We start from the raw sequence: 14353 nt of genomic DNA, 5'->3' as shown, positions 1-14353 counted from the left end.
AAAAACAGCAAAATATTTTGATGAAACCACTGAGTAGAGTTATGTGGTCAGTGATTTAAATCACCATGTAGAAAATTTTCATGAATAAATTTATCTTGTTTTTTAAGTGTTTGCTTCTGTTTTCTAAAGGAGATGGTTATTCACTCTTGTAACCTTCAGAGTACATTAACTTAGTAACACTGATGTAGTTGTTGTATAGTGTTTCACAGAGCTTTTAGCTATTCAGGGTGATGAACTACCTCTCTGTGTTTTGTTAATATATTGCCTAATTAAATATTTTCATTACTTTTACCAAGTTCACCTTTAATCATTTGTTATGGGGAACAAATTGACTTCTGAGGGTATTCTGTTTGTGTATTATTGGCCTCAACTTTTGACATTAAATAGTCCTGGGTGGTCACGTCTGAGATTGCAACTGTTAATCATGCATTAAAAACGGGAAATTCAGAATTTCATTGGTTGATGTTTTTTCTGTGTCTACTGTATTTCAGTTCATGTGGGACTTGAAGTATTTTCCCCTTAGAAAGTATTACTGATGCAAATAAGACATCAGTGACATATTGTGGGGATTTTTACATTTAGTTTTCTTCAATTTCACTTCCTTAATCAAACTATGATCATTATTTCATGGAGGTTTTTCTGAAAACTAAAATCAGTATGAAGTATTTTCAAATGTAAACATATTGCAGTGTCTTCTGCAGCTTACTCTTATCCCTGTGTTTTCTCAACATGACAGAAACTCTGGATTTTATTAATTCCTTTTTAAGGTTCTTAATCATCCTCTCTTTTTCTGTATAATTTGATTACTTTTGGTAAATGTATTCCATTGATAGGTATTGAAGTATTTTTTTAATATGAATTATCTTCCTACTTAGTCATGAAGCAGCTTTACCTTATGAATGGATCCCATGATAATTAAGCCCCCCCAATTCCTTTAAACATGTTTCTCTTTTTAATATATTCTGCATCATTACTATATTGAGATTATTCCTGCCTAAACTCTGAGATGATGTACATCTTGATGTACTTCAGCACAGTAGCGAGAAATAGATACTCCTGTTCCAATAGAATGTTAAAATTTTTCAAAGATATTGACTTTGGCTTGCCTTTCGTATCCAACTGTTTAGAAATAAGGCAGCAGCATATCTAAATAAAAGAGATAAAATCTTGCTCTTCTAATAAACATTTCTGTTGAGATATATAATTTTGTTATAAATGTATGTCTATATATTTACCTACATATATACATTTTCAGTACAGTTTTCGTAGTGTTCTGCTGCCAACCGTTCATCCACTTGAAATGGTTTTGCAAATTGGAGAAATTTTAGGGTGTGGCATTATTTCTGGAGCACAAGTCAGGTAGCCTTTTTAAGTGTTGCTGTCTTTAAGGTGTTCACTGTCTGGTATAGATTTAGGGTTCTGAGAAAAACAGTTAAACCATATTAGGTCAGACCAAAGACAGACACTCAACTTTCTTCATTCCCATGTTAGACAACAGAAGAAATCGTGAGAGGAGAACAAAACTGGGATGATCATAGAATGCTATTTCCTCAGCTTCCCATAATTTTCACCTCTGAAATATTTTGAGATAAATGTCTTTAATGGCTGTGGAGGTAGTTTATAATATTCTTCTGTGATCTTTTTCGGTCAGGTTCAGTGTGTAAAAGTATCTGTTGTTCATAGAATTTTAGGTCAAGGAATTCCAGAAATTAACATCCTATTTTGTGAACCTGCGCTTTTTTCATTTTATGGCTCTTAAGCTTTTGTTTTGGCAGAGAAAGAGGAGCAATCTATTCCTTGCTGCCTATGATAATGTAAATTTCTGTTCAACTTCTGTTCTGTCATCCCGTTTTTCAGAGAGATCTTTTAGCTTTCATCTATCCTTTTACAAAGTTTAGTCATCCTTTATCCATCTGGTTATCTATATTTGAATGTTTTCACATTTGCTGTATTGGTTTTGAGATGAATGACTAGAATTTCACAGGTAATCCAGATACACAGTTTAGAAGGAGGTCTTCCAAGGTTTCCTGTGCTCTTACTCTGTTTTAGTTTTAGCATTCAGTTTGATTTTCTGGTCTGAGCAGGTCATCAAGCAAGTGTTTTCAGGCAATCATCAACTGTATCTCCCAAGATTTCATTTCTGAGTGGTAGTGGTCATTTTAGACTCATGCTCTATTCTCTACATAAATAAAGCTTTGGGTTATATTTTCCCCACTAAATATTTGCCTATTTCCATATGTATTGAAATGACAGCCCAGGTATAGAGTGTCATAAAGTCCAGAATAATCCTTTTTTATTCTTCACATTCAGCCTTCCCTCTACCTCAAATAACATTATATGATCAGCATTCTGTGTCACTTTTCAAACTGTCCTTTTATTTGGATAATTATGAACATATTAGGTAGTGCAGGTTGTTTATGAAGCTCCACTGTCCCCCGGTACTGTAAAAGCTGTTTATTATTATCCTGTTTGTCCTCTTGCTTTTTAATGCAGGTCAGAACCCTTTATTTTTTGTTACAGTTCTTGGTAACGGTCTTTACTCATATCTCCTGTTAACTGTGTTTCAGCTGTCTTGTTACAAGCTTGCCTTAAAGCCACTGCAGCCAAAATAAATCCCCACCTGTATTTCTATCAACTGTGTATGACGAGAAATTTGCAAGCAAGAGAAGTGTACTACATAATTTATCCACAGCTGATGACTTTTAAAAAGTTAGATCTGTACTTGATGAAACAATAGAAATTTGACTTTTGATCTTCAGTATTAAAATCATGGCCTTAGAGCTTTAAAATGCTGCATTATGTTTTTACAGAGGAGAACTACCTTCAATATCTACCAAATAGAATAAGTGCACATGGCAGATTTATTTTGCAAGCATTTAAAACATTCAAAGACTTATATTGATTTATAATCAATAATATTTGGTTGAATCAGCTGTTTTATTGACTGTCCACTGGAAAAACGACAGCTTTGCATACATAACTGTTTAATGGTTTTAACAACGTATATTTTAAGGGAGCGTGGTGAAAAAACTGTTTTTTACATTTTAAGATGAACTTACGAATAAAATTTTGACAAAGGGAAGTAGTTACAAGTCAGTGTTGACTAGCTAGCCTTTCTAAGGAATGAGTTATGGTGTCTCCTGATAAATATTCATAGATGTCACTGAATAATACCGAGAAATTCTGAAAAGTGTAGCAGAATAAGAGTTTATGCTTTAAAGAGACATGCATTAAAAGCTGAGAGGAGGCAACCAGAATAAGCTAAAGTTTGATCAATGAGCATAGTAATATCCAATTCTTCTGAAATAAGAGTTTTCTAAGATGAAGCATTTATTTTAATTGATAGTTGCAGCAGAACAGAGCTTAAAACTAAAGAGATATGAAAGGAAGCTTTCCAGGTAGGGATATTGTATGATTTTTAAAGTGTTACAGTGATTAACTTTTAAGTCGTAGAAACCCTTTTGTAAAGTGTTTGTATCCAGAAGGCAAATATGACACCACAAGAAAATTCCTTTGGCAGACAAGGGCAAAAATGTTACAAGACAGATGCAGAGTTGTCAGCTGTAGCCAGTCTGAATGAAAGTTATGGTTTAAACAAAGAATAGATGTGGAGTGCAAGGAGGCGAGTGGTTTTGGTGTACCTGGTAGCTTCTTTTTCTTTTCTAAGATAAATAAAAATCTTTCTGAAGTATCTCAGAAGTTTCAGGAAGAATACATCAACTTAATGTTTTAATCTGATGCAATATAAAATATAAAATGTAAGGTTTTTGACGTTGTGAAATAATAAAGATGTTGTATCTGCATGATGAAGTCTCAGTAGCTTTTAATTTCCTGACTGTTGATGCTGGATTATTATATAAAACATCTGCTTCCTGTAAATCAGTTGTTAAGTAAATACAATGTTGATTAAAATTTTGTTTAGAATGCTGTTCAAAAAGCAGTTAATTTTTTAAAAGTTACTTTCTTTAGCAAGGTATTAAAATAAAAAAGTTAGTTGGTAATAAGTTGGAGACCCAGTATAAGAAAACATAGAGAAGTTCAGCAAAGAGATTTTGACAGCCTAAAACTAATAAAAATGTATAAGGAAAGCAGAGCTGTGATGATGTTATTTTGAGAGAAATGTTTTTAGTATTTATCTTATCTCAAAATAAACATGCAGAAGGTCTGTCTTTTGGGAAATAAATTTTCGTCATTCACTCTATGGCTTTTTTTTGTGATTTTAGTCTTCTCGAATAAAATGCATGACTGAGTACAGATCATATAAAATCAACAATGTATAAAATATATTGGGAGGAGAGGACTGATTCAGTGTTTAGAACCAAATAACTCAGGTTGGTATATATGGATGTGTGGAATGTGCCTCCTAGATATTTAGAGAGTTGGGTGTACCACTCCCTGGTCTGGAATGGTTTTGTGCTGTAGATCTGTGCAGTGGTAATTGCTACATATATTTTGCTTGTGTTCCACTTTTTACTTCGGTAATTTTATCAAAATTTGGCTTGAAAATACAGGGGAAATAAAGTAAGATAGTTAAAGATGTGTAGAAAAATGACAAAAAGGAAACAAGATGTACATACTTATTTATTTTTAACAGATTGTTCTGATTTAACGGTTTCTGGATTGATACATGTTTTAGAAGTTGTCATTATGTAAGCTATTTACATGCATTGTTTAGAATGCAAATGTTTTGTGCATTCATGGAATTTCTTTTTTTGTTATTGGAGTATTTACCAGGATAATTATGAAGTGTTAGTAATGGTTTTAAAGTGTAATACTCCTTCTCTGTTAGTATTGAGTGGTTTTGTACTTTACTTTGAATTAACCATTACCAAAGATTGTAACCTCAAAAGGATAATTGTAAAGAAAGATCCAATCACTGTTACAACAGAAGGTGGTAATTTGTACTTTTGCTAATTCTAGAAGTAAATACAACCCAACTATTGATTCTGTGTATTTATTTAACACATGCTTTGTGAGTCAGAAGGCTTTTGTCTTTCTTAAAGCATCTCATATATTAGCAGTATATTAAGAAGGCATTAATTCATGGAACTCATCGCATATTCTGGAAAAATATTTTCTTGTAGGAGAACCTGCAGGCAGGAGATTGTTCTGTAACCTTGTGTGTATACAGAGGCTCACATAGAGTCTCTAACAATGCAGATTAGCAATGTACAGGTCCAGCCATACAAAAAAAGAACTATCACTTAGCACTGAGTAACATAGTCTAAGAAATAATGCTCTTTTACATCTTCAGGAAAAAGATGACAATGTTCCCAGATATATACAGTTTATGCATTCACAGGTTGGGTTACTGAAATCTGTTTGCAGGTTGAAAACAGTAATAGAAGAACTGATGCAGACACAGCAAACCCTTCTGAGCAAAGAGGAGCTTGTTTTGGAACTAGAGAAAAAAATAGAGGAGTCATCTAAGACATGTGAAAAGAAATCTGAGTAAGTTGAAATTTAAATTCCAAAATACAGTGGTTTGCAGGGGAAAAATGTCTATAATGCCATTCCTAAAACTTGTGTAAGAAATACCCTTCACTAATCTTGTTCTGCTTTTGTGTTTAGCAATTACTGTGAAAAACAATAGTAAGTTAGTTTCTTGTCTCTAAAATAAACCCTGCCCACTGCAGACCCCAACTCATTGAAGAACTGAGCAGCCCCATAAGTTTAATACACTTGTTATGGTTTGGGAAGAGCTTTTGGCTCAAGAGCTGGACTTTCATTATTTCAATTCTACTTGCTCAAAGAAGATGAGTGAGTTCAGTTGCCTCTCTGTTTGGCAGAATTCCTTGTGGAGGTGTAATTCTGTAAAAGGCTTTCAGAGTCATGTGCGAGACTTTCTTATGCAGTAATATGTTTGCAACTTGTCAGGTTAAATTCATACTTCTTTGCATTTCTCTACAGAAGTGTAAATGTAAAGTATGTTAATCTCATACCCTGTAGTACTGCATAGTAAATGCCAAAGGTGAGAGATTAGTGAATGCTTTAGTGCACCATAAATAAAACGTTATTATAAAGAATCATTCTTGGGCAACATCTTTAGGTTTTCCTTCTACCTTTGGTTAGAAAAAATATTCACATAGTCTTCTAAACTGATGTTGGTACAAGTACAACAGATAAAGAAACCTTTTGTCTGTAGTAATATTTTTCTGATTCTTGTTGCAGTCAGCCCTAGTCTTATTAATATGGTAATAAATATTTGTTTACAGTACCAGTAGTGAATTGGAATGCAAATCCTTTAGGTAATCCTTCATTTACTGAAAAAGTGTTGATGCTCTTTGTTGATGGAACATTGTCACATGAAACATTGTATAGTATTTATTTCTCATCCAAAACGTCTATGTATCTGTTGTCAGTGTTTCAAATAGATATTTTGTGTCTTTTTTGTGGTGACGTTCACGTGCACTCACAGTGTGTTTTCCATTTTTAGCTTCTTGATCTGTCTTCTTTGCTGTATGCTACTTGAAGGATAAACTATATTTGAATCAGCTGAGTTTGATGGGGTGTTGTTTGGTTTTTTCCTCTCAGTGTTGTTTTGTTACCAGTTATCACTCCCTGAAAATAGTTTAGACCATCACAGTATTTCTTACTGTGTGAAGGCTTCTCTGATCCTGTAGCAGATGTTTGTGGTGTTGAGGAGATGATTTCAGTTCAAGTTGCACCAGTACCTGTTTATCTTATTAAAAGCAGGGAATCTGGGTTAGATGTCTAGCTGTACAGTGAAGGCTTCCCTGAAATCATCCTTGTTCTGATTTTGTCGTTGATCAGGCCTGCCTCAAATAAATTCCCTTTTCACCCTTTAGCTGCAGTGTAGAGTGATCAGGATGTTTCAGGATGTTTACTGTACCCAGAATATCTTGTCCATTGTTGCATTTGGTTTAATAACGACTGCATAAAGTAATACCTTATGACAATGTCTTGGTACTATTATCCCCACACTAATATCCCTTTCCATCTTCAAATGATGATACCACCTTCAACGCAGGAAATGTTTTAATTATATTTTATTTATATACGTATATGTCAAGCGTACTAACTGCCCTTACAACATGATAGCATACTGAATATTTGGGTTTTGATTTAGTTCACCTTTTTACCGCTTTGTGATATTTTGCTCTGATCTGCAGGGATCCTTCATAGAAGATCTCACTCTGTGAAATTGCTTGTAGCTATTACTAGCAGCAAGAACTTTGCAGCTTGCACTCATGCAAGCCACAGGCAAATAATTTTATAGATTCTAATTCCTCATGCATGACTGGAGTGGCAAGCACTGAAAATTGGCTTTGGGAAACCAAATCAGATTGTAATCCATTTTGCCACAGTTCAGAAAGAGAGTAGCTTGTGAGTGACTTTTCAGGATATCTTGTGTTATTGCTGTGTCCTGATCAGTTGAAACCATTCAGTTTCAGTATTCACCTGTTATTTTCACATGGTGATGTCCTTTTTCTCACAAAAAGGAGAGCAGATGAAAACACATTATCTTCAGGATAACTTCAGAATAGTTGTTCATTTGCTTCTCTGATGTTTTTAAATATGTGCAAGTTCATGCCAAATCTCTGTTTCGGATTTGAGAATTGTGACTGCATACCTCACACTTACTCTTTTTGAATTAAAGATCATTTTGCTGATGGTGAGGAGTTTTGCTGATTACTGACTTGATGTAATACATGCCTATATGAATACAATTTGTATTTTTTCCTGCCAAAGAGGATTTTATGACAGGTGGTTCCCTTGTTAATTTGAAACCCATTTGAATACTCATTTGACTGAGCATCAGTTTATGAAGGATCAATACCTGTATGAACAACTTTTACCTTTCTTTTTTTCTTCAAGGGTAGAGCTTGCAGAAGGGCTTGTCTTCAAGGGATTATCCTGAAGATACAGAGTAACCCAATACTGTGATTTTTCTTCATATTGTCCTCATTCTTCATAGTTCTGGTCTATTTTCCTCCTCCATCTATTCTTGTAGACAGTGAGAAGTCTGCATCTCCTGTAGACCACTTGTCACTGAGCACTGATTGAGTGCTTTTAAGGGTGTCTGTATTATACTGTGGGTGATACTGTCTCTTAGTCAGCTTCTGTCAGTCTTTGGCTTTTTTCTTTGGGATGATAGAATCATCTGGGTACCTGCAGATACTCGATGCACGTGTCTTTCAATATGATTTAATCATGACTGTCTCGAGTATTCACGAGTATAAGTGGTATTCAGAGAAGAACTATAAAAATAAGCAGAAGATAAAAAGTTGCTTTTAGCTCCTCATTAAGATAAATGTTTTTATCTTTGTAAGACAGTTGTAACCCAGTCCAGAAATACTTACAGTGCACAGGAAAAAACAGATGTCTCTTATGTGATGCCATATGAATTTATACTGGATGTGAGGGGAGTTTGATATTGCATATTATTACTGCAACAACTACATGGATTGGAGTGAATTTCTCATCACTTTAAAGCATTATCTAAAATTTACTTATTCTCTAAGGGAGGGGGAACCCCAGTGTTTATAAATTCAGTCAAAAGTGGATGAAAACAGGAGTTCCGCCTATGTTTATTATACATGATTTTTGTGATAGAGAGAACAAGTGCTTACTTTTATTATCTTGTTGCTTTGAAAATTTTCTAGAATCGCTTCACCTTTGAATAAATGATTATGTTGAGGAGTTGTCGTGCTTTCTTCTCCTCAGATTTTATGAAGCAAATAGATTATTTTGAATCATGTACATTGTTAAATTTTTATTTTTCTTTGCAGTATTGTACTCTTGCTGAGCCAAAAGCAAGCGCTTGAAGAGCTTAAGCAAACAGTTCAGCAATTAAGATGCTCTGAGGCAAAATTTGCAGCCCAGAAAGAGCTACTGGAACAAAAGGTTCAAGAGAATGATGGGAAAGAGCCGCCACCTGTAGTGAATTACGAAGAAGATGCCAGATCAGTGACTTCTATGGTAAGTTTTACATCTGTTTTACTGAATTGTGTAGCCCTGCCATTGTACTTCAGATCTGGGACTGGAGTATCAAGCTACTCACTGAAGGGATTTAAAGTGAATGGACTTCACTTTGCATTTTTGGACACTTGTTTGGACAAGAAGTTCAATTGCATGATTTTTTTTTTTTTTTAAGTGGCAGTAACTCATAAAGATCTGTCTGTGGGGACTTGGATTAGTCTTGTTTACGCTTGATGCTTAGATTTTCATTACACTGTTTAATAAAGAAAAGTCTTAACCCTTACATAGATTTAGTAAATGTGACTGAGCAGCTATTGGTAATTTCCTTGGCTGTGTTGAAGAAATAAATTTACATTTGTAGATAGAAAATTAACAGCAAAAGCTCTTGGAATTGCTGCACATATTATGTAATTGAGAAATTAATTTTATGTACTGTAATTACGCTTTTCTCCAACAGAAATGAACACTGGTTTCTTTAAACTTGTTTTTAAATGTTTGTGTGCTCTTAATAATTAAAAGGAATTTTTTTGGTCTGATGAGACCTCATGTAGTTTAAACAAGTACCTTACTTTGCTAATATTTTGTGTGATTTCATTTTTCAGTTGTGTGCAGCTACGTGCAGAGTTTGTAGGCCACATAAAAAAGCAAACAAACAGTGCCTATTTACTAAAGGGACAAACAGTTTTTGCCTTTGTGGATTAGTTTTGACATGTAGGAGATATTTGTGACTTCTTTTCGTTGAGGTTTAGCCTGACGTTCTTTTTGGCCTATGGGGCAGTAGCTCTGTGAAGTGATAATTAAATAGTTGTTTGTGAGGGGAGAGCTGCTTTTCTTCCTCTCTCTATTTCTGGAACTGTTTGATTCCCATTCTACGATTATGCTTGATTGTCAGCATTCTCTTGCTTCCACTGCTATTTAATATTTAAAAGGCAGTATGAAATGGTTGTCATTTACGTTGGTACAAAAAGTTATTTTACAAATGCTTGTTGTGACTTAGAAGGAGTTAAAAAAGTACAAAAAGATGAAGAAAGAGAAAAGAAGGATCAGGATAATGATTGCAAAAGATTAGGAGGCTTTGAATCTTTCTGAGGCAGGCTATGTTGTTAGTTATTAAATACCATATCCTGTAGTAGTGTTAGTGATTAGTGTCTGCTAGTATTAGTTGAGATGATAAGTCTAATCATAAGAGTGGTACTCTTCCCCTTTAGCTCAAGATTACTGCTTTCTGGTGTCTAAACCTCTGTTTCAGTGAGTGGGAGAAAATAAGCCTGTGTGCTGAGCACAGGCCTGCACTGGGCCAAAAGGACAGAGACACAAGAGCTCCATCACTGCCAGCACTGTATCACCTCCAGTGTCACCTTCAAGGTGAGAAGGCTCATTACTTCCACTGCAGCCACTGATGGGCCCACAGTGCCCCAGGGCAGATGGCACAGGGTGGCTGGTTCTGTGCTCAGGGCATGGTGGCCTCTGCAGGTGAGCAGGGGAAGGGGGAGCATAGAGCCATAAGATGGTTTGGGTTGGAAGGGACTTCCAAGATTGCCTGCTTCCAGTCCCTTTCAACACCTTCCTCTACAGCAGGATGCACCACTTTACAAAATCTTGCCACTTTAACTCAATGCAAGGTTGCAGAGAAAAGCCAAGGTTGCAGAGAAAGGGGCCTAATGATGAGAGGCAGTCTGATCAGCTTCACAGGGAGAAAGTAAAACAGAAACAGGAAGTTGGTACAAAAGGAGGCAGAAATATTTAACACACTAAGTTGGTGTTGTGTGAACTGAAATAGAGGATAATGTTTTGTTGTTTTATTTTTTAATCCAGTAAGTAAAATTTACTGTTAAGGCAACTTGAGAAAATAAATCAAATATGTATTTGTATTCTAGAGATAATGTTAATATTCATTTTTAACATGGATTGCGTACTTTAAGTAACTTGCTCTAGTTTATGCAGTTCCATCTGGCCTATGTTATCTGAGAGTTCAGAGTGCCTTCACTTTCCTTGCTTCTTCAAGGCAAAGCTTGCCAGAAGGACTGAGCCAGAAGGACTCTTGGACGTGCACTCTTTATTTTGTGGGTGCCAGATGTGGAAGTCGGGAATAGGAGACTGAATAGGACTGAAAACAGGGTTAACTGTGAAAGCAGGCGTGCTTATTTCCACAGCTAAGTCAAGTTCAGCATTTACATGTACAGGATACAGCATTTACACTTAGGCCATTGGTACTGAGGCTACCTTGGGATTAGCACATGTTGCCCCAGAAGGAAATGGTCATGGTCTACTGCAGCCTGCACTGGATCCTGTTCATTCTTCTGCTTATGCTATTTTTTCTCTTAGGACCTGAAGGAGCTCCTGCACTTCAGTAAGAAATTCTACCAGATTTGGACTTGAAAAAAGACAGGAACTAAACGTACCTGATGGTGTTGGTATTGTCCTTGCTTTCTGAGAAGGGATTTGAAGTGATCATTAAATGGTTTGATGCCTGTGATGTTGGATAAGCCCTTACACCTGGGCTTCAGTAGAAGGGCTGAGAGGTAGTGCAGACTCTGGGGCATTTTTCTCTCACACAGCTGGTTGCTCCAGTGAGCTACAAGTAGTCAGGCCTGTTGTCTCTGCACATGAAAGGACCACTGCTGGCACCCTGCCGTGGAGCAGAGAGGATTAAGGTGGTGTTGGGTGGTCACTGTGAGTACTGGGGGTGTCTCCTCTCTTACAGCTTGTGCCAGAGCTGTGTTCCCATCAGAGTAAGACTCTGCTCAGGTGCTGGAACCTCTCCTCTTTTAGACTAAGACTGGTTCCCCTTATATCACTGTCTGGCAGCATGAAGAGTCAGACTCCATCTTTTTTATGGAGCTTCCTTTAAGTACTTAAGGGCTTCAGTGAGATCTTCCTGGAGATCTTCCTTTCCTTCTCCAGGCTGAACTCTCTCAGCTTATTGTCACAGGAGAGGTGCTCCAGTGCTGTGATCAGTTTAATGGCTTTCCTCTGGGCTTGTTCCATTCTCTTTCTTGCCTTAAAGGCCCCAGACCTGGGTGCAGTTTCAAGATGGAATCTCACAGGGGCAGAGTAGAGGGAACAAGTTGCATCCGTCATCCTGCTGCTATGCTACTTTGAGTATAGTCCGGGATGTAGTTGACACTCTGGACTGCAAGTGCACAGTGTCAGTTCATGTTCAGCTTTTTGTCTACCAGCAACTCAGAGTCCTCTTCTGCAGGGCTGCTCTTGATATGTTCTTCTTTCTCTCAGTTTGGCATCACCCTGACCTGTCAGTCTTGGCTGTATCTCAGGATGGAAAAATGATATTCTGATGGGTTGTTTCTTTGAATAAATATAGTGGTGATTTTTAAAAAGGTTGTGTTTTTTTTTTTTTTTTTTTTTAGTAAAACTCCTTGAAAATATCGGGCTGTAAAATATCAGAAATTAAATGTTCTTGCTGCTGATTGCTCATCCTGGTATCATTCAAGAGGATGACTGTTTCTTCAGCTATAAATTCATCAAGTTTTCTCCACTTCTTCTGAGAGCAGTTCATCTAAATGTTACTCTGATACACTCAAATAAGGTTATTTATTCCTCTTCAGAAATTAATTGTAAACCCTTGTTTTGCATTTTTTTTCCTAAGAATTACAAAATCATGGTTGACTTGTGTTGTCAGCATCCATGTGAAGCAAATTTTTGTGTCCTCAAGTCACAAATAAATTTTTTTTTGTAATTTAAAATTTAAAAGAGGGATATGCAAAGCAATTTTGTTTCATATCTCCTAAGTATTTATATCATATAAATAAAGCCAATTTCATGGTGGAATAGTTTGCAAATTGTTTTGTTTCCCTTCTCCTGCATTAGGTAACTGTATAATAGAATACTAATAAGGAGTGAAAATCTGAAATGCTGTTAGATATGTTTTTATAGACAGTACAATGTTATGAGTGTTTTTACTTAGTTTCCTTGTTCTTTTTTGCCTCTATTAAATGTAAGACATTTCGTATTCTGTTAGTGTCTTCCCTATGGTTTGCTTTTGTCAATATATTTTTTTAAGTATATTTGCTGTGTATTGATAGTCATGGACTCATTTAAAGAAAAAAGGAAATTGCCAAACAATTATCTTTTTTTTCAATCAAGATATTACAGGGAGTGAAGCAAAAACTTCTGAACACTGCATTTAACAGTTTTGTCGTTCTGTATGGAAAAATGAAAAATTTTATTGTTACTAGCAGTTATACTTCTCTGCTGACTTATCCATGCAAGACAGATATAATGCTGATGGCACTAGAAATTTAAAATCTTGGTTTTGAGCCACTTAGAATTATGCTTTTGTGCCATTTACTATGTTAATGGGAGATTTATAGTTCACATTTTCTTCTGTACTTAACCTATGGAGATAATTTTTAAAAAGCTGGTTATTCCTTGTAAACAGATATATTTTGACAAAAATGCAGCAGTATCCAAAGTGTTATGTATTATATCACTGCACAGAATTTAACTCAAAGCTACTTGAGCTAACTTTTCCACATTTAAGTGTTCAGACAGTGGATGTATGGCCTGTAATTTGTCTTGAGTTACATAAGGTATATTTTTGCTGTTAATATGATCAACAAAGCATAGCAGTAGTCCATGGTAATTCAAATGAAGAAAACAAAACTTTATGTGTCTGATGATCAGTTTAGAAATAAAAACATCATTAATTTCTGGATATTGCAGTACTAGCTAAACATTTACTCAGGTAATTGCATACAGTTATGATAATTTGCATTTAAAACTTACAGCATCAGTATTGCCTTGGAAATTGTTACAGAACAGGGAGTCTTCAGGGAGTTCTTAAACCAGGCAATAGATTCAGTTAATATAAAATAGTAAGTAATTTTGTTTAACAATCATACAGTGAAGTCTCTGTGTCACTTTAATATGTCTTTTCTTTTTTCCATACATGGTAAAAAAAATTATGAAGGCATAAACTCATGACTTTTAAGAATATGTGTTTGAAGTGACATACTCTTCTTACAGTAGAAGTGTTTAATGTAGATTTATTTTGCATACTGCAGCATTTTCTTGGAGCGGGTTGACAAAACTGAGACTTGGTGTGCAAGCTCTGCAACATTTGAGAGACTTGTCAGCAGGTGGAGCTCAGTGCCAGAAGACTAGTTATGACAGAATACGCCAAAGCAGTTAGCATGAACTTGGGAGAGATACCCAGGGCAGAAGCAAGCTGAAGCACCCTGGTACAGGCATTGGGATGGTGTAATGCCTGGTGCCAGTAGAGTTCCAGGCTTAAAAGTGTACACAGCAGAAAATGGTTTTATCTGTTCTAGCATAATTACTTGAAAAAAAATACAGAAGTTCACCTCATATCTAATCACTTTTGTGGTTTGTTATTCCTTTTTAAAAGGCTTTAGAGATGTTGTCCTTAGTGTCCTTGCTTTAAAAATAA

At 35.7% G+C, this 14353-nt stretch overlaps 1 protein-coding gene across 30 annotated transcripts in view; it reads left to right on the top strand.

Moving 5' to 3' along the window:
• FER (FER tyrosine kinase) overlaps nucleotides 1-14353 on the top strand; it is a 160468-nt gene that overhangs the window by 44654 nt on the left and 101461 nt on the right. For 24 of the 30 annotated variants that reach the window (XR_010353706.1, XR_010353707.1, XR_010353708.1 and 21 more), the window contains 2 exons: nucleotides 5329-5451; nucleotides 8754-8943. Coding sequence is in view for 23 of the 30 variants with exons in the window: in XM_064404888.1 (XP_064260958.1) it covers nucleotides 5329-5451; nucleotides 8754-8943 (313 nt within the window). In the remaining 7 variants the exon portion in view is untranslated. Of the gene's footprint in view, nucleotides 1-4223; nucleotides 4332-5328; nucleotides 5452-8753; nucleotides 8944-10192; nucleotides 10309-11268; nucleotides 14272-14353 lie in introns of those variants that run through there. The other 6 variants (XR_010353711.1, XR_010353710.1, XM_064404913.1 and 3 more) reach the window with 6 other exon arrangements.

The sequence above is a fragment of the Passer domesticus genome, chromosome Z (genome assembly GCF_036417665.1).
Source record: "Passer domesticus isolate bPasDom1 chromosome Z, bPasDom1.hap1, whole genome shotgun sequence".
NCBI classification, from domain to species: Eukaryota; Metazoa; Chordata; class Aves; order Passeriformes; family Passeridae; genus Passer; species Passer domesticus.
The sequence above is the reverse complement of the archived record's forward strand: the minus strand, read 5'-3'. Positions and strand labels throughout refer to the sequence as shown.